We start from the raw sequence: 25,545 nt of genomic DNA, 5'->3' as shown, positions 1-25,545 counted from the left end.
ATAGTTTAAATAAATGTGAGTGGATATATTGTAACATACCCTTAGATTCTTAATTTTTACTTTTTGTTACATTAGAAAATAGTGAATGACACATTTCTTATTTACCTAGATTACTTTTTTACTTGTCATGTATCAAGCTGCATTTAGATGGAAACTGGAAATCAATTAAAAATGCACAAACCAGCATTTTAAAAATGTGTATTAGTTAAATAAAACTACCTTAAATATGCTGGATTCATGAAGGAAAAAAAAACAATCAAAACATGTTTTGTATTTAAGACTCGTTAAACAAAGGAAGTATTTTCTGTAGTTAGTGAACTGAACTGATTGTTTCTGGTCACTGTCCTTCAAGATGTTAGAACTAGTAGTTCTTCTTCGAGTGCTTGCGCATGTCCATTCAACTTAGGTGTGTGTGCTCGCCACATGCACCCGTGCCGGAAGTTTTTCCCTCAGCAGTATCTGTAGGGGACTGGCTCCAGCACCCCCTGCAATGGCATGCACATGCTGCAGTATATAGAGCGCCGATGGTTCCCCCCCACCCTCCAGTTCCTTCTTGCTGCGGTGCTGGAACTGTTGCTGCTCATTCGTACGAACTAGTTATCTCTTGTATTATAGTGTGTATAGTTTTCTGTTAGTGTTTATAAATCCCTTAGCTATAGTTAGAGACTTCGTAGGTCCCGAATGGGACTTTGCCTCAGGACAGTGCATGCCCCAGTCCCCAGGCTTTATGCCCTGTGATCGCTGCAAGAGGCTCATGCCCATTAGTGATCCACCCAGCAGTTGTCTGCATTGCTTGGATGAAGGGCACATTCATGAAAAGTGCAAAATTTGCAAGTCCTTCAAGTCAAGGACAAAGAAGGATCGCGATATTCGTTTAAGAGCGCTCCTTATGGAGTCGGCCCTCACCCTGTCACCGGAGCAACGCTCCGATCCGGCACCGAGCACCATGACCTTGGTACGCAGCACCCCACTGGGACCATCCACTAGCCGGCACCGATCCCCATCCGTGGCTCCGACCAAGAAGCCCAAGAAGACGGTGCAAGGTTGGTTTCCAACCTCCTGCAAGGGAAAGGATAAGACTGGGTGTGAGCAAAGTCCCACGCCAGGCAACTTCACCCACGTCGGGATTTCGGGCCCAATCTCCTGTGGAGTGACGAAGCCCAAACTGCTCGCTGCTGGCTACCCTGGATAGCGGCAGAGTCCTCCGTTCGCGCCGCATGCCGTCCATGCCGGAGGCCCTGCAGGTGACGCAGGAGATTCTGTCCCTTCCGGTGCCGTCCACACCGGAAGGGACACTACCCCTCCCCATCCCTCTTCAGGGACCCTTCTCATGGGAGTTTCCTCGCACAGGGAGGTAGAGGGCTTACCGCAGCTAGGTGCGGTGGAGGTCGTTTCTCCAGAGTATGGGAACAAGGGGTTCTATTCCAGCTACTTTTTAATCCCAAAGGCCAAGGGCGGTCTGCAACCTATCCTGAACCTGCGAGACTTGAACCGTTTCTGCCTTTGTGGTACCATGTGCACTTCTGATATGGGGCACAGTCCTGACCCCCTTGGTCTCTGTGGAACCGTCAACATCTTTCCTCTGCCTCTTATTCAGCTGCATCGAGATATAGACTAAAGTTGCCTCCTCTTAAAGAATTTTCTAGGGATGCTCAGCCATCCCATTCAGAGCAGCTTCAGAGTGATGAGTAAGAGTGAGAAAGATGGCCTTGTGGAAGAATTTGTGGACTTAACCTATTCAACTGATGTTGACAATGATATGGACAGTGGAAGCTGTGACTCCATTTTAATAAATCTACAATCAACTATTTCAGGGCCTTCCAGGACCACCTTAGAAGAGTGGTGGACACTTTGGATTCCCCGAGAGGTCATGCGGGAGAAGTCTAATAAATGACAGTTCAGACACCTATATCCCAGGTTCATTTAGCCATGCCTGTTGAGGGCATTCTTGAGCCTGTCGTGGTCCTGTGGCAGACCACTGCATATGTCTCAAACATCTATATTGGCAAATTGCAGGTACTGAGTAACCCCCCACCCAACCCCAAGAGGTTGAGTACTTTTTTTACCCACCTGGTCTTTGGATCTTTTGATTGTGACTGCAACTCATGAAGTCTAATATGCCTGGACTCCCTAAATCTACACCCATACATAAGGAGCCGAAGAAGATAGATCTTCTATGAAGGAAAGTTTACTCCTCTGCTAGTTTACAGGTTCATATTGCCATCTATCAATCCTTGTTGGCTTGCAATGGGACAAGCTTCTACAGAGACCAAAAATGAATTTAAGATAGTGGCTACAGACAGCCAGTTGGTGGTGGACCCCATTCTGAGGATCTGTACGCCAAAGTGCAGAGAACAGCATTCTCTGAAGAACTTCTACCAGTAAGTTCAGACTGTATTTGGTTGATAAACTTACCTGTCCTAAAGAAGCCAAAGATGTAATCCTGCATATGTCATGTAACTACAAGCTGCCCAATGGACTGAGGCAAACTCTGTTACGTTTTTGGATGGCCATGATTCATACATTTCCACTATTTAGAGCCATTCCCTGCCTGGGACTTGATTGCTGTACTCCTATCTTTAATGGACCCTCTGTTTGAACCCATGATATGTTCACTATATCACCCCTTTGTTAAAATAGCATTTTTGGTAGCTATTACCTTGGCTCACAGGGTTAGTGAAATTCAGACTTTGATGGCAAGCCTTCTGTACTATGTTTTTCATAAGGACAGGGTTGCATTCAAGCCACATCCAAATGGTTACCAAAAATGGTTTTGTATTTTCATATGAATCAATTTATATACTTCCTGTTTTCCACCCCCTAAAGCTTTTAAATCTCCTGTGGAGGCTAAACTCCACACTCTAGACTTTCTTAAGGCTATGTCCTTTTATCTTGCTAGAGCAAAGCCATTTAACCTATCATCCAAACTTTGTGGCTTTGGATAAGTCTAAAGAGCAGGCTGTTTCCTCGGACTCTAAATGAGTTAAACTACATTAAGATTTCCTGCTCATTAAATAACTTAGGGTACGCTCTACTAGGACTCTGACATCTGTAGCTTGCTTTTGGGAGAAATCCCTATTTCTGAGTTCTGTAGTATGGCCACTTGAAGTTCAGTTCTTATATTTACCAATCACTACTCCATTGTGTCAGTTTCTAGATCAGAATCCCAGTTTGGAAGGACTGCCCTACAGTAGTTATTTAGATAGGATTCCTATCACCCACCTACTTGAGAGGTAATTGCTAGTTATACACCTACAATGGGATCCCTCTGGATGACTCCTCAGAGTCTACTTACTTTACAGTAACAAGTTTTTCAAGATGCCTTTGTTCCTGTGGATCCCATGACTCTCCTTCCTTATTAATTGATATGGAGTTCTTCCCTGGATTTCTGTAGTGGTAAAAGAACTGAATGGTGTCTGCTTCGCCCTTAATACCCTTGATGGGGAGGAGGGCGCAGAGGTGTGCAAGGTGCATACACGGCTCCAACAGATACTGGTGGCTAAAATATTTCAAACTTGTGCACACCTACAGTGGGATCCTTGTGGACAAAACATCTTGAACTGCAGTTACCGTAACCTTGAAAAACCTTACTGAATTAAATTTAAATATTTTTGGAGTCCATTGTACTAAATACTAAGGTTATGTATTACTGTGGACTGTGATTGTATGTAACCTCTCTAGGGGGGGAATATATGATGTGAACCCTGGGAAATGTTATCAACTTCAGAGGGACTGTATTGAGCAGTGTGCCAAACAAGAATGAACTTTTGTGAGAACCTGTGTCAAGTGATTTGCCTGGAGAATCTCTGCTCAAGAGAGGGGACAGCTGGGAACCAAAAGCCTAAAAGTAGGTGCCCTTGGTAGACCATAGAAAGGAATATAGGTACAGTTGCCCTCAACTGTGACAGTGATAATATGGGGAGGAAAGTTTTGTAGTTACAGCTTCTTCCTTCAGATTACAATGTGGTAGAGTCTGGTTCCTTATTATGCAACGGGATATAATTAAAAGCACAAAAAATGTACTTTTGCCAGCTATTCACAACAGACATCCTGAGGTTTCTGATAAGAGCTTTCTAACCTATGTGTCACTTAGATGGAAACTGCCAACTTATAAATCACTCTTCTGAAATTTTATCTACTTGTAACACAAGATTAGAGAATAAAATGTTTCTTATTTATAGGTGCATTTGACCACATTTTCTGTATAGTCAGTTTCCTGTTTTTTAACCAAGAATATGGATGAGAATTTTTTACATTTGTTTATATTCGTACCCACAGTTTAACTAGTTGCTTTAGTCACACTAGACCCATCCTACCATAATGATTTTATAATCAAGGAATATAAGCAACAGAAAAAGGGTGATGGAGAAGAATAGAACACAGAGTAAATTTTTATTTATCAGCTGTCTCCAACTGCCTTTCAATGTATGATTAGTTGGTTAACTTCTTGTACATGACATGGTACACATGGATCTTGAAGACGGACTTGGAGGAGAGGGTCATGGCCTGGTGGCTCTAAAACCACACAAGTTTGCAGAGGAAATCGTGAGCAGATGTTGTATTTTTAACTACTTTTGATGTTTTTAATTGAGTAGATTATAGATTGAGTCTCTTTTAATATTGATAACTACTGATGGTGATCACCTTTAATACTAGTAAAGGAAACAAACCATCTGACTACTTTTTCAGAATTATGCATTTTGTAGTAATTGTTCTTTCTCTAATACTCTAGCTAATGGGAATGACAACAAGAAATTTAAAGGAGACCGATCTCCCTGCTCCCCTTCTCGTGTCCTTCATCTTCGTAAAATTCCAAATGATGTCACTGAAGCAGAGGTCATTTCATTAGGTCTCCCTTTTGGCAAAGTAACCAATCTCTTGATGTTGAAAGGAAAAAGCCAGGTATGTAGTTATTTGCATGAGTAAAATACAAGAGAACACTACTTATATACAAGTTTACCTCTTAGATATTGCAATTTGGCTGAAATATTGTAGGGCCAATTATTATTGTATAGATTATTCAAGACTTTAGCACATCAGTTGTAAAACATTTTTAAATGATGCAGTGGTATTGATCATAAAATCTGTGTAAATGCCCAACATAATATGCCATTCTTTATATTATTGGAAGAGATGAAATAGGATTATTCTATTACTTAATGTTCAGCATGCTGAGTAATGCTTTTTGTCTTGTATAAGAGTACTGATGCTGACAGCTGTTCTCAGACATCCTGCTGAGGATAGAGAACTATGGTTACCTACTTTTTATTTAAAGAAAAACCTAACTGTTTTTTGCTTAACTAAGTAAACATAAGCTTTATCCTGAATAAACAGTGAAATCTTTATTTTTTTTAAATAAAGCCCAGTGATTTAGGCATTTGTTTTGGTGGTGTCATTTGACACTAACCAGCTTCCAGTTTGTGCACAGTCGTACTGCTTAACTGAGTACATATATTCTCATGTTTGGATGATTGGGTAGTTGGGGACAGCAGTGGGTTCCAGGAATGTATCAAACTCATTACCAGTGTGCTGTAGTCACTAAAGTTCAATATAACTATCCTTGCCACATGTTTGTGCTTGCAAGACAGTGTATTACTTACTCTCTTGGTTGATGTAATGCATTCATTTTATGTCACAACCACCATGATGTGGAGCCTACAGATTTACTAAGTGGGTAAAGTAAGACTGTTTTTTCAACATACTTGATTTTACAAAGTTTAATATTATATACAAAATAACAAATTCTTGCAAAATAGTGATACAAAAATGTACGTGTCCTTGTGCCTTTTGGCAGTCTACAGGTCCTAATGAAGTTCTGTGGTAGGTATGATGACATTAGCATAGTGAACATTGAGCATTATGGTTTAAAAAAAAAAAAAAAAAAAAAAAAAACAACCAAAACCCTAAATGTGAAATGGGAGGCAATTCTGAATTTGGGACCTAAAAAGTGATACAGGAAATTTTGCGTCTTCCATTTGGTGTTGAGAGCATTCCATACATCATATGTTTAGTGCCTCTATGGAAACCTGATCTGGTTGTGGGCTCTTTTACTGTAATACAAATTTTAAAAGGATTTGAGGTTAACTCTAAAGTAATTGCAAGTCTCAAAAGTATTTTGAAAAACATAAATCGTAAATAGTATTTTGTTTTTAAATACTGAGCAAATCACATCTGTACTTTTAGTTCACATGAGTTTTTCAGATAAGGTGGATTTGATGGATAAATGATTTCTTCAGTCTGTTATGCAAACAGAAAAACATTGAAAATTGCAATATTTCTGTTGATTTTAGGCTTTCTTGGAAATGGCTTCCGAAGAAGCTGCTGTTACTATGGTGAACTACTACACTCCTGTTACACCTCACCTCCGCAGTCAGCCTGTTTATATTCAGTATTCCAATCACAGAGAACTGAAGACTGACAATTTGCCTAATCAGGCTGTAAGTATAATACTTCCATTTTAAAAAATGAATACAATTGTACATTAGTGAACATTAAATTAATGAACTGCTTTCTGTCAGTGTAAAATGAGTAGTCAGCTTTGACAGGATATTACTCCATCCAATCATAAATTAGAGTGTAAGCTCTCTTAGGCAGGGACTTGTCATCTTCCATGTCTGTAAATTGCTATTGCACATTAAAAGCTCTTTGTATACAAAAAGTCAATTACAGGCCAGCGAGCTTAACTTCAGGACCAGGCAAACTGGGTGAAACTGTAGTAAAGAACAAAATTTTCAGACACATAGATAAAATATATTTGAAGAGTCAACACAGCTTTTGTAAAGGGAAATCATGCCTCACAAATTATTACAATTCTATGACTGAGTCAACAAGTATGTGGACAAGATACTCCTGGGGGGATTCTGTGCCAAACAATTAAATTCTGCGCCAAAAAATTTAAAATTCTGCAAATTTTGTGTCAAAATAATGCATTATAATAATGCAGTTTCAATTGTTTTGGAAAGTTATTTAAACTATAAAACAGAAAAAAGTCACTAACTATTCAGCATTTCCTAAACACATTAAAGTTAAATTACAAATACTTGGTAACTAATACCCTGCATTCCAGTTACAATCCTTGATTTTCATTTAAATTACATTACAGAACACCGAACAGCAAAAAAAAAAAAAAAAAAAAAAAGAGTGGAATTTCACACATGAAAGTCATACAGTTTTGCTAATCATTGTCCTAGACCTGGCTGGGTACTTTGAGAAGTGCTTGGTTCTGATTGTCCTGACATTTTATTGACTGCTTGGTAATTGTTTTATTTTCCCACAAAGACTTTTTTTTTTTTTTTAATGGGTAAGTAAAAATCTAACCCCATTGTGCCACTTTAGCACAGAAAAAAAGTGAGAAAGCACATAGCTCTTATTAGCTGATTCCCTTACTGTCATTTATAAGGCTTTACATCACTCCAGCAATGTAGGGGCCTTAAAACTTTACAGATTTAATGTTCCTGGGGGAATTGACTGAGAATGGGAACAATTAACTAGCAATAGGATCGTTAACAATGTTACTATGCAGACAAGCTGCTACATTTCTGTCTCCAGAGGATGAGATCAATTAACCAGCAACATTTTGTTAATGTGGGTGTGATTTTTTTTTTTTTTTTTTTACAAAAGCTATTTTCTTTAACTTAAAAACAAACAATTTTCAGTAACCTGATTCTAATTTAATTACCATATATACTCGTTCATTAGCCATAAGAACATAAGAAAGGCAGTACCGGGTCAGACCAAAGGTCCGTCTAGCCCAGTATCCTGTCTACCGACAGTGGCCAATGCCAGGTGCCCCAGAGGGAGTGAACCTAACAGGCAATGATCAGGTGATCTCGCTCCTGCCATCCATCTCCACCCTCTGACAGACAGAGGCTAGGGACACCATTCCTTACCCATCCTGGCTAATAGCCATTAATGGACTTAACCACCATGAATTTATCCAGTTCTCTTTTAAACTCTGTTATAGTCCTAGCCTTCACAACCTCCTCAGGTAAGGAGTTCCACAAGTTGACTGTGCGCTGCGTGAAGAAGAACTTCCTTTTATTTGTTTTAAACCTGCTGCCTATTAATTTCATTTGATGACCCCTAGTTCTTGTATTATGGGAATAAGTAAATAACTTTTCCTTATCCACTTTCTCCACATCACTCATGATTTTATATACCTCTAGCATATCCCCCCTTAGTCTCCTCTTTTTCAGGCTGAAGAGTCCTAGCTTCTTTAATCTTTCCTCATATGGGACCCGTTCCAAACCCCTAATCATTTTAGTTGCCCTTTTCTGAACCTTTTCTAGTGCCAGTATATCTTTTTTGAGATGATGAGAAGACCACATCTGTACGCAGTATTCGAGATGAGGGCGTACCATGGATTTATATAAGGGCAATAATATATTCTCAGTCTTATTCTCTATCCCCTTTTTAATGATTCCTAACATCCTGTTTGCTTTTTTGACCGCGTCTGCACACTGCGTGGACATTTTCAGAGAACTATCCACGATGACTCCAAGATCTTTTTCCTGACTTGTTGTAGCTAAATTAGCCCCCATCATATTGTATGTATAGTTGGGGTTATTTTTTCCAATGTGTATTACTTTACATTTATCCACATTAAATTTCATTTGCCATTTTGTTGCCCAGTCACTTAGTTTTGTGAGATCTTTTTGAAGTTCTTCACAGTCTGCTTTGGTCTTAACTATCTTGAGCAGTTTAGTATCCTCTGCAAACTTTGCCACCTCACTGTTTACCCCTTTCTCCAGATCATTTATGAATAAGTTGAATAGGATCGGTCCGAGGACTGACCCTTGGGGAACACCACTAGTTACCCCTCTCCATTCTGAGAATTTACCATTAATTCCTACCCTTTGTTCCCTGTCTTTTAACCAGTTCTCAATCCATGAAAGGACCTTCCCTTTTATCCCATGGCAGCTTAATTTACTTAAGAGCCTTTGGTGAGGGACCTTGTCAAAGGCTTTCTGGAAATCTAAGTACACTATGTCCACTGGATCCCCCTTGTCCACATGTTTGTTGACCCCTTCAAAGAATTCTAATAGATTAGTAAGACATGATTTCCCTTTACAGAAACCATGTTGACTATTGCTCAACAGTTTGTTTTTCTATGTGTCGGACAATTTTGTTCTTAACTATTGTTTCGACTAATTTGCCCAGTACAGACGTTAGACTTACCGGTCTGTAATTGCCGGGATCACCTCTAGAGCCCTTTTAAAATATTGGCGTTACATTAGCTAACTTCCAGTCATTGGGTACAGAAGCCGATTTAAAGGCCAGTTCATTTATAAGCCCATCCCCCAAAATGGATAGGTAAAAATAGCAAAAACTGTATGACCCTTTCATAAGCTGACCCTATATTTCAGGGGTTGGAAAACTTTGGCTCCCGGACCGTCAGGGTAAGCCGCTGGCGCGTCGGGACATTTTATTTACTTGGAGCGTCTGCAGGCATGGAGCCCCCCAGCTCTCTGTGGCCGTGGTTCGCCGTTCCCAGCCAATGCACCAGTTCCCATTGGCTGGGAACGGCAAACCGCGGCCACAGGGAGCTGAGGGGCTCCATGCCTGCAGACGCTCCAGGTAAACAAAATGACAATGCATTAAATCAGGGATCGGCTACCTTTGGCACACGGCCCGCAAGTGTAAGCACCCTGGCGGGCCGGGCTGGTTTGTTTACCTGCCACGTCTGCAGGTTCGGCCGATCGCGGCTCCCACTGGCCACGGTTCGCTTTTCCAGTCCAATGGGAGCTGCTGGAAGCGGTGCGGGCCGAGGGATGTGCTGGCCGCCACTTCCCACCGTCCCCATTGGCCTGGAGCGGCGAACCATGGCCAGTGAGAGCCGCGATCGGCCAAACCTGTGGACGTGTCAGGTAAACAAACTGGCCCGGCCCACCAGGGTGCTTACACTGGCGGGCTGTGTGCCAAAGGTTGCTGATCCCTGTATTAGATATTCAATTCAATGATTCCATAGAGTTTAAAATCATCAGATTTTGGTGTAGACCCGTTTATGAGCCGACCCCTGCTCTTTGATGTGTCACTTTTTTTACCAAAAATATTCGGCTTATGAACGAGTATATACGGTAAGTGTTTTTTCAATTCTCAAGAAGTTAGACATTTTACTAGGCAGGCAGACTGCTACATTTCTGCCTCGGGGACAGAGCCTTCCTCCTGCATAACACAAAGACCTATCCTCCTCCACGCCCCTCGAGCCACAGTATGACACGACTTTGTTGGCCAGCCCCGCCCCCTGACGGTGATCGACATCTCCCCCGCAGGCACGCCCACCAAGTCTCCCTCCCCCAAACTGGAACATCCTGGGCAGCCAGGAAAGAGATGCATGTCCCTCGCCCCCGATTTCTTTTGTGTTTTTCTGCACGGGGGGCACAAAAATATGCAGTATTCTGCTGTGCGTGCATTTCCTGATGTATCAATTTTTTCTGTAAGGAAGACACTCCCTTCTGTTGTCACACAAGCACATACAACAGGATCATTGTGGACATTGTTCCACCCATCAAGACTCAGGTTAACAATTTTACCCTCTAGACCAGTGGTGCCCAACCTTTTTGTGTAGCGGGCACCAGACGACTAGCCGCCGAGGACTGTGGCTGCCGGACAAGCAGCCGCCGAAATGCCGCCGAGAAGCGGCAACGCCAAGAAGCATTGCCGCCGAAATGCTGCCGAGAAGTAGTGTCATCAAGAGGTGTCGCTGCCGAAATGCCGCCGAAAATCAGTGGCATTTCGGCGGTGACGCTTCTTGACGTTGCTGCTTCTTTGCAGCATTTCGGCGGTTGCTTGTCCGGTGGCCAGTGGGAAGGCGCACATAGATGCCCTGGCGGGCGCCATGGCACCTGCGGGCACCGCGTTGGGGACCGCTGCTCTAGACCTTTTGCACACTGCTCAATTTCTCTTTCAAACACTTTATCTAGCAATTTGCCTGCGACATCTGCTCTGTTGTGTGGACTGTATCCTGGTCTTAATGGCTGAACCACGTTAATGAAGTGTGGGTTCTCAATCAAACCAAAAGGAGAGTTTGTTGCATAAAAGGAAGATCTGCCTATTTCAGCTATTTATTTTTTATCACAACTGCATTGAAATGATACCATAGAGTAACAACTATATTTTTTTGCTCAAAAATGAGAATTCAAGAATAGTCCAGAAGGAAGACAGGCAGTCCTTAAGAAAGAAGTATGAAATAAAAAAGTTTACCAATCTGAAGATCCTGCATGTTCAGACATGTTCCTTTCATCATCTTCAACGCAGCTTCCTCCTGAGAAGGAACACTTCCCATGATGTTGTTTCATTCGGGCAACCTGGTCTTGCATTTCTTTGTTGCAGTGTTTGCATTTTGCACGCATGCCTGTCTTACCCACAGGTAGAGGAACTTCATTAAAATATTCCGAAACTGGGTCTCTTTTCCGGCCTGCTGCCATTATAGGTTTTCCCTTCTAGTGAGAGAATGGTATGGTAGATCTCAAATCAATGCAGGCTACACTCAGAAAGACCTCAAGACTTCTGGAATATGCTGCTCAAACAGTGTCACTTTTGTTTCTACTGCCTGTCCCTCCGTTCTTACATTTATCTCCAGACTTCTTCTCCTTATCCAGATCTATTCCGTCCCCAACAATCTTCTGTTCATTGAACTTTCTGAAACTTTGTACTTTTAGAGAGAAGTAAGGGATTGACTCTGTGTATACAAATTTGCAGAGGGACGATAGGGTTAAGGTCTGTTGTTTCTCTCCTCTGTTTTATTTATTTATTTATTAACATTTTTGCTGTTAACAAGCCTGTTATCTCTGGTGACACAAATCCACAGTTTGAGAACTGCAAAACTAAGCATCTTTGATGGTATCTTCTAAGATTAACCTAAATAATCTATACAGATGCCCCTGGAATCCCATAAGAATGGGTCCCTAATCCATGAACTATTGGAACTCGTTTACAAAACTTTTCCTAAACGTTACATGACTATACATTACTATACGTTACATGTCATACTATAGAATTAGAATTTATAATCCCTATTCCATGATGAGATATCTTTGAGCTATAATGTATCTTAATGAAAACTATCTTTAGATAGGTTTTTCCCTCAAAAAGCATTTTATCAAATAAATCTTAATTTAAATAAAATCAGTTTTTGTGTTTTTTTTATTTTTATTTTTTAAAAACCACTGATTTGTATCCACCCTGAAATGAAGCAATGATGGGATAAGAGGGAATGTCTTCTCCTGGATCAGTAACTGTGTAAAAGATAGGAAACAAAACATAGGAATAAATGGTCAGTGTTCACAATCAAAAGAGTTAAGTAGCAGGGTCCCCCAAGGATCTGTACTGGGACCAGTGCTGGTCAACATATTCATAAATTATCTGGGAAAAGAGATGTTCAGTGAGGTGGCAAGATTTGCAGATGATAAAAAAATTACTAATTAAGTCCAGAGCTGACTTTGAAAAGTTACAAAGGAATCTAATTAAACTGGATGACTGGGCAACAAAATGGCGGATGAAATTCAGTGTTAAGTGCAAATGAATGTACATTGGAAAAAGTTATCTCAACTATACATACAAAATTATGGGGTCTAAATGAACTGTTACCACTCAAGAAAGAGATCTTGTAGTCTTTGTGGATAATTCCCTGAAAACATCCACTCAGTGTGCAGCAGTAGTTTAAAAAAAAAAAATGATAAAGTTAGGAACCATTAGGAAACAGATAATTAAATAGAAAATATAATGCCACTATATAAAGCCACAGTATTCCCACACCTTGAATACTGTATGGAGTTCTGGTCACCCCATCTCAAAAAGGGTTTTTTAGAATTGGAAAAGGTACAGAGAAGGGCAACAAAAATGATTAGGGGTATAGAATAGCTTTCATATGAGGAAAGATTAAAAAGACTGGGTTTATTCAGCTTAGAAAAGAGACGACTGAGGGAAGGTATGATAGAAGTCTATAAAATCATGGATGGGATGGAGAAAGTGAATAGGGAAATGTTATTTTACCCCCTTCACCTAACACAAGAACTAGGGGTCACTTGATGAAATTAATAGACAGCAGGTTTAAAACAAACAAAAGGAAGTACTTCACACAACACACAGTCAACCTGTGGAATTCATTGTCATGGGATGTTGTTAAGGCCAAAAATAGAACTGGGTTCAAAAAAGAATTGGAGAGTTCCTGGAAGATAGATCAATGGCTGGATCACTTGAAATTGCCCTGTGCTGTTCATTCCCTCTGAAGCATCTGTCACTGGCCACTGTTAGAAAGTAGGTTAATGGTTTACTATGGGGCTGACAAATTCTGCAGTGGCTTCTCACTCTGAGTTGGGTAGTGTCAGAGGCTGCTGTAACAGCAGTTTACCTTGCTTGTATAGAGGAGCCAGCAGAAAAGGTGATGGCTAGCTCTGTCAGCTAATTGTGTGCTAGTTTTTCCCAGTCTGAGAAAAGAAGCAGTAAACTGTACATGGGAACCTTTGAAATGTTTCAGGGCAGGCTTCTCCTGTACTATTCTTTTACAGCTCCTCGGCAAACAATTCTTTAACTCTAGCATTTTTTCAAAGGATCTCATGAAGCTCCCCAATGTAGAGATAGGAATAGAGTCTCTTGCCAAGACATTCATCCCCCTTGAACTTATCTTTTTCCATAAAGATCAGATAGACTGTGGCTGCTCTCTTTGAAAGACTGTAGTATGGCCTTTCAGATAGCCTATCCAGGCAGGGAGAAAGAGGAGACAGGTATCACAGTGAGTCAATTTAGAATGAAGGAATCAAATCAATCCCATGTAAATGCTCCCATGTAGCTTTCTGCATTTGATACGTTAATGTGTGCCATGAACTTCACCACCAAACTGGTGACCGCAGATCAGGTAGCAACTTTGTTTAAAAACCTGGAAAGATGACCAGGTAAAAACTCCGTATTCATTTTGGAAGAACTTTTGATACAACAGCTTTGGGAGGGAAAAGAGGGCAAAATATTTCTCCAGGAGGGAGGTTTCTGGAGACTTCATTAGATGTTTGGCAGTGTGACCGGGGAATAGATTTCTGCTCTGGGACATGGTAAGGGATAGACCAGTTAGGAGACTCATCGTCTCTCTGAGCCTCTCTGTGATGGACTTTCAGATCAGTATTAGGGATTAATATCTCTATTTCTGGGACCTTTGCACTCATACAGTGGCAAAGAGAAGGGTTCCGGAGACTTTCAGGGACTGATGCTCTTGCACAAATTAAACCTTGCAAAGGGGGAGGTTCTATCTTTGCCTGTGTCCTCCAGCTCCCTTAAACACCAAGGCATGCCTCAAGAGATGATTCGCCTATCTAGTATATTGGGGTTGTCTAGCAATTTACAACATGAAATATAATTCTGCCAGTTTTAATGTATTTACTTGTTACCAAAGGACAGCCATTTGAAGACCATGCAGCTTAAACAGCTCAGCAGATGTGTGAGGGTGTAGGTTCTGCATAGAGCTATTTGATGTTTTCCTTGGCAGCCCTGGATTCTGGTGACTTTGACATAGGCCTACTAAATATTTACCTTCACATCAAAATTAGATCTTATTACACATTCCTACCGTTCTTCTTCTAGGGCAGATGTTAGCAACTCAGGTCCCTCTGTCTTAGCCTCATCACAGCAATGAGAGAACTTGCAAAAAGTGTGGTAGTTCATGGCTTCCCTAAAATCTAAAGTGGCACATGACTTTTTAAATGGCATACTATTAATATTATAAATTTTCAGTTGATACTCTAGGCAACAGCACAGGTGATAACTATGCCTGCTAAAAGAATCTTTTTTCAAACCATACTACTTTTCTCCTTCTGTGTGAGAATATATGAGGACCTAGAGATGGTCTTGAACTGAGAAGTTGAATGTATATATCTTAATATCATATGGAGGAAGATGGGAATGAAATTGCTCTTTCCAGAGTTTCATGCTCACCTTCAGGCCTCAGTTCCATTGAATTTCAAGTTGCCACCATGATAAGCATATGAGATAATCAGAGAAAAAATTGCCTGGCAATCCTCTGTCCATCTCAAAGCCTTGCATCTGATTCTAATCAAGATTATGAAGCTGCCCTCACGATGCCCTCAGCATAATTAGGCAATCAGAAACTCCAGTCATTGTGGAATAACTATCTTCCAGATTCCTTATATTTTTAAATGCAACTTTTATTTTTAACTTTAGATGCTCATTGCCTCTTTCTCACAATTCTGTTAATTGTGCTGTTAATACTAACGACTTTGGAAGTAATAATTCAGGAACATTCTCCCAGGGTATTGGTCTAAGGATTAATAGCTCCCTAATTGTCATCTCCATTGTGGACTCCATGGGCTTTCGAGTAGAAAATAAGAATCAGATTTTCCATGTTGAGTACTCCATTGATAAAAGTAAAAATACCAAAACTGCCTGCCTCAAGGAGTTATTGAAGCTTGGTTTACGTGGAAAGCACAGTATCTTTAGAAGCATTGGGATCAAAGATATTAATCTTTTAATTCATATGCTTGTGCATTCTGGAGCACAGCATGTTGAAGAATTTACCTGTGTTCTTGTATACCCATTTAGCAGAAAATCTACAGTTGTATGAAAGTAAACAGATAGGTAGCAATACATGTCTGTAAGACTTTCGTATTATTCCTGTGTGGCTTCTAGAGACAACTGGTTGTGCTGTGTATTCATGATGATCAAGGTGAAAATTGAAAAGCATATTGTGTGGCACACTTACAGTTCAGTATCAGAATTAAAAATTTTCATTTACAGCAGTGGTTCTCTCATTGTCATACTGGGGATTGCTTCTTTGGCACATTCTCTTATGGACCACTTTTTGTTGTAGAGTCTCTCTCTGTCCCAATTCCACCCTTTTTCTGTGGCAAATATAATGCCTGGTCAGATGACAGTAATATTTACAACACAATTAGGAGATGAGATGAAAATAAACTCACTTCAGTGTGGTGGATAAGACACTTGGTTTATTCTCTTCTTCTCGCCTCTTGTCAATACCTTCTCATTTTGTATTTGTTCCGTTTTTTCCCCTGTTCAGAGATGTAGGTCTTGGCATTTTAGTTCAGATTCTCTCTCTTCACTGCCTGTAGCTGTCGTATAGCCTTGGTAAAGCTCCATCTGCTGGAGACTCACCAGGCTGCTATGTTTGTGACCACCACTCTGGGGCACTTTAAACTGTGTGCTCTTAAGCTTCCTTAAGATCTTTGCAGGACAAGAACACAGAGGGTACTCAGTAGGGCTTCTAGGAAAGGAAGAACCAGATCTCTTCAGACAGAACCTGCCTCCAAAAAAGCCTACGTCTTCTCAAGGGCCAACCGTTTCAGAGACCTCATGTCACCGTCTCACCTGCATGTAAAAAAGCTGACAAAAAATTGTTCCAGTGAAAAATTCCAAATTTTTGTTTACACACCCTCTTCCTAACTTTTTGGTTGTTGATGCTCTCAACAAGCACAGCAGATATCATTCCAAGGCATCATTTTATGATGGACCCAAGAATGCACAGATGTCTTTGATTGCAAGAGCTCCTCTTTCACGATGCTACAGTACAAGATTACACTTCACCATTAAAGCTTGGTAATTTGCAATCACATCAACTACAGCAAATGTAATTTATTGAATATCTGTCCGCTTGGAACTTCAAGAACCGACCAGTGGAACGCGATCATCACTAAGGATCAGCTCCTGACAAGGGCTCTTGGCTACTGTTCAGACCACTGTAGAGGACCTTCCCTTTGACATACGTAAGCTCTTCAATGAGTACACTGATTAGTCCTTGCCACACCCTCAAGGGTTCAAGGTCCACACTGCTCACTTTGGATCTACACACCTATGCAAAAGAGTTAGCAGGTCACAGATGGCTCAGAGATCCTGACCAGTCTAATTCTGTACCTTCCATCGGCCTACTGAGCCACCCAAGAAGAGATCTAGTTATCAGAAAAGTAATCTGTCTTCTGTATTGATTACGACTACCCAGCCTTCCTCCGCTGATCATCAATTTTGATGTTTTTGGTTGAGGATCTGGAACAGCCCCAACTTCAGATTCTGTCAGATCTCAAGCTACTTTCATGGCACTGTTAAACATGTACCAGTTGCAGAAATTTGCAGAGCTGCTATTTAGGCTTCCATTCATACTGTCTCCAAACATTATACTTTAGTGTATGCCTCTAGAGCAGATGTGCCTCTCAGCACTGCAGTTCTGCCATCAGTCTTAGAATCTTCTCCGAAGCTTCCGCCTTCTTCAGGAAATATTGCTTGGGAGTCACCTGGAGTGGCACACCCAAAGGGACATTATTTTAAAAAGGAGAGGTTGTTTACCATGTACAGTAACTGGAGTTCTTTGAGATGTTTGACCCTATGGGTGCTGCTCCACTACCTGCTTTCCATCCCCTCTGCTTTGAAGTCTTGTATTGTGAGAGTTTGTAGAGGAGAAGAAACGGAGGGGTTATTCATCCACATGGCTCTATATCTCCTCAGTGTGGGGTATGAGGATGCCTGGAGAGCACGTGTGGGCCAAAAAGGCACTGCTGCCAAAAATCTGCTATCAAAGGTGCATGGGGTACATGTGCACCTGAAGTGAAGTGCCCATAGGGACAAATATCTTGAACTCCACTTACTGTTCGGCGTAATTAACCTCGCCTTTCCCATATCACTATTAAATCCACAGACTGCTTTTATATCCCACCTCACTACTGACAGTACCCATGGCAAGAAAACCCCAGTGTCCTGCTATGACACAACATACACATAACTCTGTGTTGAAATGATGCAGACTGGGAACCTGTAGGTACAGATACACCTCTTTCCTTTGACAACGCACATGGCAGGGACTCAGACCCAGATTTCTTCATAGCACAGTCACAGCTCTGTAATGTGCTTTAAACAAATTCCCAGGTCTCTTCATATCACAATCACAGCTCTTCCAAGCTGTTCCAACTTATTCCTCCACCATTTAATATGCTCACCTAACACAGTGAATGCAGCTGGAGTAATTTCCAGTAGCTGTTCCCAGCATTTAAGATTGTGTTAGATTAAGATTGTTAAAATTGTGTGGACGTTTACCTTAATTCTGTATTTCCTGGTTTTCAGAAGTTTGAACTTGCTGTTCTGGAAGGGCCCACACTATCACTGGGCACCCTTAACTCTGCATTAATGAACCTTTTTGCCATTTAATTTTTCCGCACTCATGTTTCTTATCTCTTGCCTCTGGATTTCAATTTAGAGGGTCTGGTAGAGGGGTTGGGAGTAACTAGTTCCGCTTATGCCTGCATTCACAGTTCATAGTATCAATGTCACAGGATGAGGCTTTTAAGGGAATTGGGGCTCAGCTTCACCCTGTGCTGGGCTTAGCTCACATTTCCAGGTCCTAGAAGTCACATGGTAGAAAGTTGAGAGTAGGCCTGGTGGGATATAAAGGGCAAACTGAGATTAGGAAGAAGTGGGGCTCTCCTTAGCCTCCAAGCAGACAGCCTGAGTATGCAACCCTGCAGGGAGCAGGCTGAGAAGGCTGGAAGTCAGTCTGGTGGAGGAAGGCTCCAGCAGAAGGGAGCAGAAAGGCAGATGACCTGAGGAGCCAAGAGGGAGTAGATACACTCCTGTAGGAGACTCCAGGTCAGGAGAAAGGGCATGATTTATAGTTTGAACTTTTTGAAAAATAAAACTCAATTCCTGAAGAATAGGGATTGAAAACCTGTTGGAAGTGGTTTTGATGCACTGGCTGGTGAGTTGGCCCACTGGCTTGCAGTCTACTTAAAGTTGCCTCACAGAGCGTGTTGTAGCATACCTCAGGAATGTGAAAGGGTACAGAATAGCAGGCTGAGGCCAGGTATATCCAAAGTACACGTGATTGTGGATAAATAGAACACATGTTCCTAATCAAACCTAAAGCAATCTGGCTGACAGTTCTGTCTTCAGAAGACTTACTTCCCCTCCATTTGTGTGAAGTTAATAAAGGGAAAAACAAACACCACATCAAGTAAGCATTTTAATTAACAATCAAAATACATAATTTTATACAGTTTTAGATGTGTGTTTGCGTGATGCATGGATTTTTGCAAAATACACCATTATAGTAAAATGGAGCAGGGGGAGTCCCACTGCTCAACAGTAGACCAGTTCTATCCTTTATTGGTTCTAAATGGTAGCGGTAACACAGTAGATTCATAATAAGCTTTTATATAGTGCTTCTCATCCATGGATCTCAAATAGCTTTACAAAGGAAGGTAGGTATCCTTATTGCCATTTTACAGATAGTGGAACTAAGGCAGAGAGGTGAAATGAGTTGGTCATACAGCAGGTGAGTGGCAGTGGTAGTGTAGTGAGTCCCAGTCCCGTGCACTATTTGCTTGTTGGAACAGGACTGACACAGCTTGGCTTCTGTTGTGGGTTGAAAGTCTTATCCTAGGTCTTTGGGGCTTTCAGCTCATTTAAAAATAGAGTTGTAAAAATGAGGCTTTATTAGTCCAACACGTCGTCATAAATAAAGTGAGGAACACAATGAATATTGAAAGTAGTCTGCCATTTTTTTTGTTGCTGCAGATTGCGTGCGCAAGTACTGTATGGCGTTCTTCCTCCAAATAACTTGATTGTACTCCTTACCTAAAGTTATATATTGGAGTCCTGTGTGAATATTTTCTAAATACAAGTACAATATAAGTCTCTAGAACTTAAACTGATAAACATTTTTATATACTTTATTTGCATGAGAATTGTTTATGTACGTTAACTCTTATCTTCCTCCTCTTTCTCAGAGAACCCAAGCTGCACTGCAAGCAGTGAATGCTGTGCAGTCTGGAGCCCTAGCCCTTACAGGTGCTCCTGCTACTGAGGGCGGACTCCTTCCAGGTCAAAGTTCTGTTCTCCGAATTATTGTTGAAAACCTTTTCTACCCTGTCACTTTGGAAGTGCTGTATCAGGTAACCAGGTGTGGGGAGAGGAAACAAATGGTTATTAAATACTATCTATAATGCTAGTGTAAATCCAGTAACGCTTTGTCTCGAAATTGTACTTTGGGTGCTCAACTTGTATGAGGATTGCCACTTCAAGGCGAACTGTAGTCAATTATTATAGAACCATATTTGAATGGATTTAATTCAAAATGGCAAATTTATTCTTTGTTCTTACTAGTGACACTTCCATGCCTTCTTTTGATCCTCCTGCTTCTTTGGATAAGGACTTCTAAACAGCATGTTGAGGAAGAAACAGCAAAACTGGAATGCTTTATTGTCAGCTTTTCTGCCAATTTTTTTGATAGTTCATACCTGGGCATACAGTTGCTCCTAAGAATTTATGTAAATATTCGGTTTCATTATCATTTTTTGGACGGTCAGACTGACATAATTTTATTTTAGTTGCAATATTTACCTATAAATAACCTAATTTATATGGATTTGAAGGAAGTGTGTGTTCTAGAGACTGTATACTTAGCCCCTGGGCAAGGGGAAGTGCTTTATCAGCAGCAACCCCCTGGTTAATTTTAAGATGCATGATGAAAAGACTGTAATAGAGATTCCTGTTCTGTCCTTTACCAAAGAGATGATGGCTGTAGTGTAGGAACCGTAAGCTTGGGAGGCTTAAAAACTAGGTGAGTGGTTAGGGTGATCAGTCATAGGTAAGGCTATGTGTTAGTCACAGATATTTTTAGTAAAAGTCACGGACAGATCATGGGCCCTAAACAAAAATTCATGACCCGTGACCTGTCCATGACTTGTGCTAAAAATACCTGCCCTGACTAAAACTTGGGTGGGGGGTCATGCGTGCTGGAGGTGGAGGGGGTGGGGGGCGCAGGCAGTCCGGGGGCGCTGTGTATGTGCTGGGGGAGGTGGCCCGGGACCGCCGCTGGTACTGGGGGAGGAAAGGGTGTGTGGCTGGCTGGCAGGGGCTTCCTACCCGGCTCCGTGTCATTAGAGCTCCTAGGCGGCCGGGACAGGGGCTCCGCTTCTCCTGCCACAAGCACCAGCTTCCGCAGCTCCCATTGGCAGGAAACCGCAGCCAATGGGAGCTGCGGGGGCGGGGCCTGCAGGCAGCGCGGAGACCCTCCACTTTCTAGGAGCTGCACGGGGGCCATGCCAGTGGGAGCTGGGGAGGCCCCCCCCCCCCCCCCCGGGTAAGCACTGCCCCCCCTCCCCTGCACTCCCCAACCCCCTGCCGCTAGCCCTGAGCCCCCTCCCACATACCCAAACTGCTGCTGCTGTCCCAGGGGCTGCCCGGCTCAGGCAGCCCCTGAGCCAGCACCAGACACTGCAGAAGTCACAGAAAGTCACGGAATTCGTGACTTCTGTGATCTCCATGACAGACTCACAGCCTTAACCATAGGTTTTTGGTTGACCATATTGACAGCGGATGGTGATACATTCAGCCCTTCCTTTTCATTCTAATGTTTAAAAGACTAGTCCATGTTCTTGCCTCCATTCTCGATTACTGTTACCCATATTGCTGACCCCCAGTTGATCCAGAGATCAGCAACCACGTTATTTTCCTCATCTGTTGACCAGATCATTGCTTTTCCTTCTAACTAGCCCTGTGGGTTTCTCCACATCCAATGTATATGTTTAAGTTTACTGTCCATGCCTTCAAGGCCCTGCACAACTCTGCTCACACTTGGATCTAGTGTTTTGTTGCATTCCTCCTTGCTGTTCATGTTCTTCCAACAGCATTCCCTTTCCTCCTTCCACTCCCCTTTCTGCTGTCTCACATGCAGTGTCGTATGCATGGATATTCTCCAATTCCAGTGTGTTCCCCACATTCTTCTTATTCAGATCCTTTATTATTATTTATTATTATTATTATTATTTGGTAGCACCAAGGAGGACCAGTCAGCAACCAGGACCCCATTATACTAAGTTCTGTACAAACGCAGAACAAAAAGATGGTCCCTGCCCCGAGGAGCTTACAACATAAGTATAAGACGAGATGACAAAGAGTGAAGTGGAGAGAGGGGAAAACTTGTGTTCAGTTTCTCCTTCTACTGAGACTTACAGTGGATCTTTTGTCTTTCTATGTCTTCTATTTAAGCTATCAGGCAGGGATATCGTCTTGTACACACTGATTACTCTTGACAAATAAATTGTATAGCATTTTGAGCTTCAGATCTCATGGACAGTTATTCTTGTGGTTTCAAAAATAAAACATGGCTACATGAGATGTTTAGAAGAGATCTTCAGTTACTGAACCCGTAGAATTCATCCAGCTTTGCACCTAGTACTTGGAGCTGTCATAGAATCATAGAAGATTAGGGTTGGAAGAGACCTCAGGAGGTCATCTAGTCCAACCCCCTGCTCAAAGCAGGACCAACCCCCAACTAAATCATCCCGGCCAGGGCTTTGTCAAGCCGGGCCTTAAGAACCTCTAATAATGGAGATTCCACCACCTTCCTAGGTAACCCATTTCAGTGCTTCATCCTCCTCCTAGTGAAATAGTGTTTCCTAATATCCAACCTAGATCTCCCCCACTGCAACTTGAGACCATTGCTCCTTGTTCTGTCATCTGCCACCACTGAGAACAGCTGAGTTCCATCCTCTTTGGAACCCACCTTCAGGTAGTGGAAGGCTGCTATCAATCCCCCCATATTCTTCTCTTCTGCACACTAAACAAGCCCAGTTCCCTCAGCCTCTCTTCATAAGTCATGTGCCCCAGCCCCCTGATCATTTTCGTTGCCCTCCGCTGGAGTCTCTGCAATTTGTCCACATCCTTTCTGTAGTGGGGGGACCAAAACTGGATGCTGTACTCCAGATTTGGCCTCACCAGTGCCGAATAGAGGGGAATAATTACTTCTCTTGATCTGCTGGCAATGCTCCTACTAATGCAGCCCAATATGCCGTTAGCCTTCTTGGCAACAAGGGCACGCTGCTGACTCATATCCAGCCTCTCATCCACTGTAATCCCCAGGTCCTTTTCTGCAGAATTGCTGCTTAGCCAGTCGGTCCCCAGCCTGTAGCGGTGCATGGGATTCTTCCATCCTAAGTGCAGGACTCTGCACTTGTTCTTGTTGAACCTCATCAGATTTCTTTTGGACCAATCCTCCGATTTGTCTAGGTCACTCTGGACCCTATCCCTACCCTCCAGCATATCTGCCTCTCCCCCCAGCTTAGTGTCATCTGCAAACTTGCTGAGGGTGCAATCCATCCCATCATCCTCAAAGACAGCTTGTGAATCCCTGCTCTCAACTGCTTTGTGTGAAACTCCACTTCTCAAACCAAAACTCCCATGTATTCCAGCATCTCTGGAGGTCTAGAACAAAGGCCCTTCTCTTTATGCCAGTTCTGAGCAAGATCTGTGGCATGTAGCTTGACAGACAGTGACTCTTGCTCTTGGAGAGAATTACGTTTTGATTTTTTTGGCAGATGGGGAGAAAGTTAGTGGCTAGTAGAAAATATATTTTATGAACTTGCCTCCAAAACATGTATTCTGATAGGATTGAGAATTATTTTGTTAATTTCTAATATAAAATTTATTCTTGGAAAAACAGTATCTCAAGAGCTAAAATTGTGTACTCTATCTGAAAAATTCAGCTACTTTTAAAGGTCTAAATTCTTTATTTCTCGATTATTATTTTTTTTAAAGATTTTCTCCAAGTTTGGAACTGTCTTGAAGATTATCACCTTCACAAAGAACAATCAGTTTCAGGCCTTGCTTCAGTATGCTGATCCAATGAATGCAAATTATGCCAAAATGGTAAGCATAAAGGTGTACTTCTGACCTATTTAATCAATATAAAATAAATTACAAAAACGTTCTTTACATGTAAATGGTTTTGCTATGAGCTGCACTAGTGTTAGGGTTTCTTGACACTCTAGTAATATTTAAATTATCTTACTGCTCAAGTAGCTTTGGGGTTTTGTAATTGTTATAGAGAATGATTTGGTGAACCTTAGTACTTTTACTACTAATTATGCATTACTGGTCTTGAATAATTTCACCTGTCTACCTGGTCGCAGGTTAAGGCTAGTACTCCTCGCTTAACGTTGTAGTTATGTTCCTGAAAAATGCGACTTTAAGCGAATCCAATTTCCCCATAAGAATTAATGTAAATGGGGGGGGGCTAGGTTCCAGGGAAAAAAATTTTCACCAGACAAAAAACTATATATATGCCCTCAAGGGTTAACACTTTGTTAATGTAGCCTCACACTCTACAAGGCAGCACGAATGAAGGGAGGGGAGACAGCATGGCAGACAGACGCACATACCCTGTGTGTGGGAGAGTGGGAGAGATGCACATTACCCCTTTAAATATGCTGACCCCACTCAAAGTACATTGCCTTTTAAAAAAAAAAAAAAAAAAAAAATTAGGAAGTTGCTGCGGCCAGCAAGCTCTCTCGGTGCTGAGCCCTGTCTTGTCCCCATCCTGCTCTATATGGAGAAGGGGTAAGCGGGGGGCAGGAGTAGGAGGGAGGGGGACACCCTGACATTAGCCCCCCTCTTCCTCCCTCCCCTGCACAGCAAGCAAGGAAGCTCCCGGGAGCAGCTCCAAGGCAGAGGGCAGGAGCAGCACATGGCAGTGGGGGGAGGGACAGCTGAACTGCCGACAATTGGTAGTCTGCTGGGCGGCTGCTGCACAGGGAACTTGGAGTGGGGAGCTAATAGGAGGGCTGCCGGTCCATCCTGGTTCCAAGCCCCCACCAGCTAGCTGCAACGGGCTGCTCTTCCTGCAAGCAGTGGACAAAGCAGGCGGCTGCCAAACAATGTTATAAGGGCGCATTACACAACTTTAAATGAGCATGTTCCCTAATTGATCAGCAAGGTAACAACGTTAACCGGGATGACTTTAAGTGCGGAGTTACTGTACACTGCTAGTATTCCTTCTAGTTACAGGAAATAGATGCTGGTGGTGGGGGAATTTAAATTTTTCACTTGCTATCTCGGGTTTAAAAAGGAAGACAAATATCTGCTTACTGTAGGTATATAGAACAGGAGTACTTGTGGCACCTTAGAGACTAACAAATTTATTTGAGCATAAGCTTTCGTGGGCTACAGCCTACTTCATCGGATGCATGTAGTGGAAAATACAGTAGGAACACACCCACCATGAAACAATGGGTGTTACTATACACACTATAAGGAGAGTGATCAGTTAAGGTGAGCTTTTATCAACAGGAGAGAAAAAAAAACTGTTTGTAGTGGTAATGAAAATGGCCCATTTCCAGCAATTCTCAAGGAGATATGAGGAACTGTAGGGGGGGGAGGGGTGGGAAATAAGCATGGGGAAATAGTTTTACTTTGTGTAATGGCCCATCCACTCCCAGTCTTTGTTCAAGCCTAATTTAATGGTGTCCAATTTGCAAATTAATTCCAATTCAGAAGACTCTCGTTGGAGTCTGTTTTTGAAGTTTTTTTTTGATGTAATATTGCGACTTTTAGGTCTATAATCGAATGGCCAGGGAGATTGAAGTGTTCTCCAACTGGTTTTTGAATGTTATAATCCTTGACGTCTGATTTGTGTCCATTTATTCTTTTACGTAGAGACTGTCTGGTTTGGCCAATGTACAGTTATAGGTATATAGTTTGGAAGAAAATATGAAAGCATCTACACCAGTCATCAATTTTGTGTTATTTTCCATAAAATTTAAG

General features: G+C 42.0%; 1 protein-coding gene across 2 annotated transcripts in view; it reads left to right on the top strand.

The window, feature by feature from the left end:
- Positions 1-25,545, top strand: part of PTBP3 (polypyrimidine tract binding protein 3) — a 106,827-nt gene that overhangs the window by 54,848 nt on the left and 26,434 nt on the right. For both annotated transcript variants that reach the window (XM_065406012.1, XM_065406011.1), the window contains 4 exons: positions 4,733-4,902; positions 6,291-6,437; positions 19,731-19,895; positions 23,542-23,652. In XM_065406012.1, coding sequence (XP_065262084.1) covers positions 4,733-4,902; positions 6,291-6,437; positions 19,731-19,895; positions 23,542-23,652 — 593 coding nt within the window. The remainder of the gene's footprint in view (positions 1-4,732; positions 4,903-6,290; positions 6,438-19,730; positions 19,896-23,541; positions 23,653-25,545) is intronic.

Source organism: Emys orbicularis, chromosome 6 (assembly GCF_028017835.1).
Source record: "Emys orbicularis isolate rEmyOrb1 chromosome 6, rEmyOrb1.hap1, whole genome shotgun sequence".
Classification (NCBI taxonomy): domain Eukaryota; kingdom Metazoa; phylum Chordata; order Testudines; family Emydidae; genus Emys; species Emys orbicularis.
Note: the sequence above shows the minus strand (reverse complement) of the source record. Positions and strands in the feature narration are given on the sequence as shown.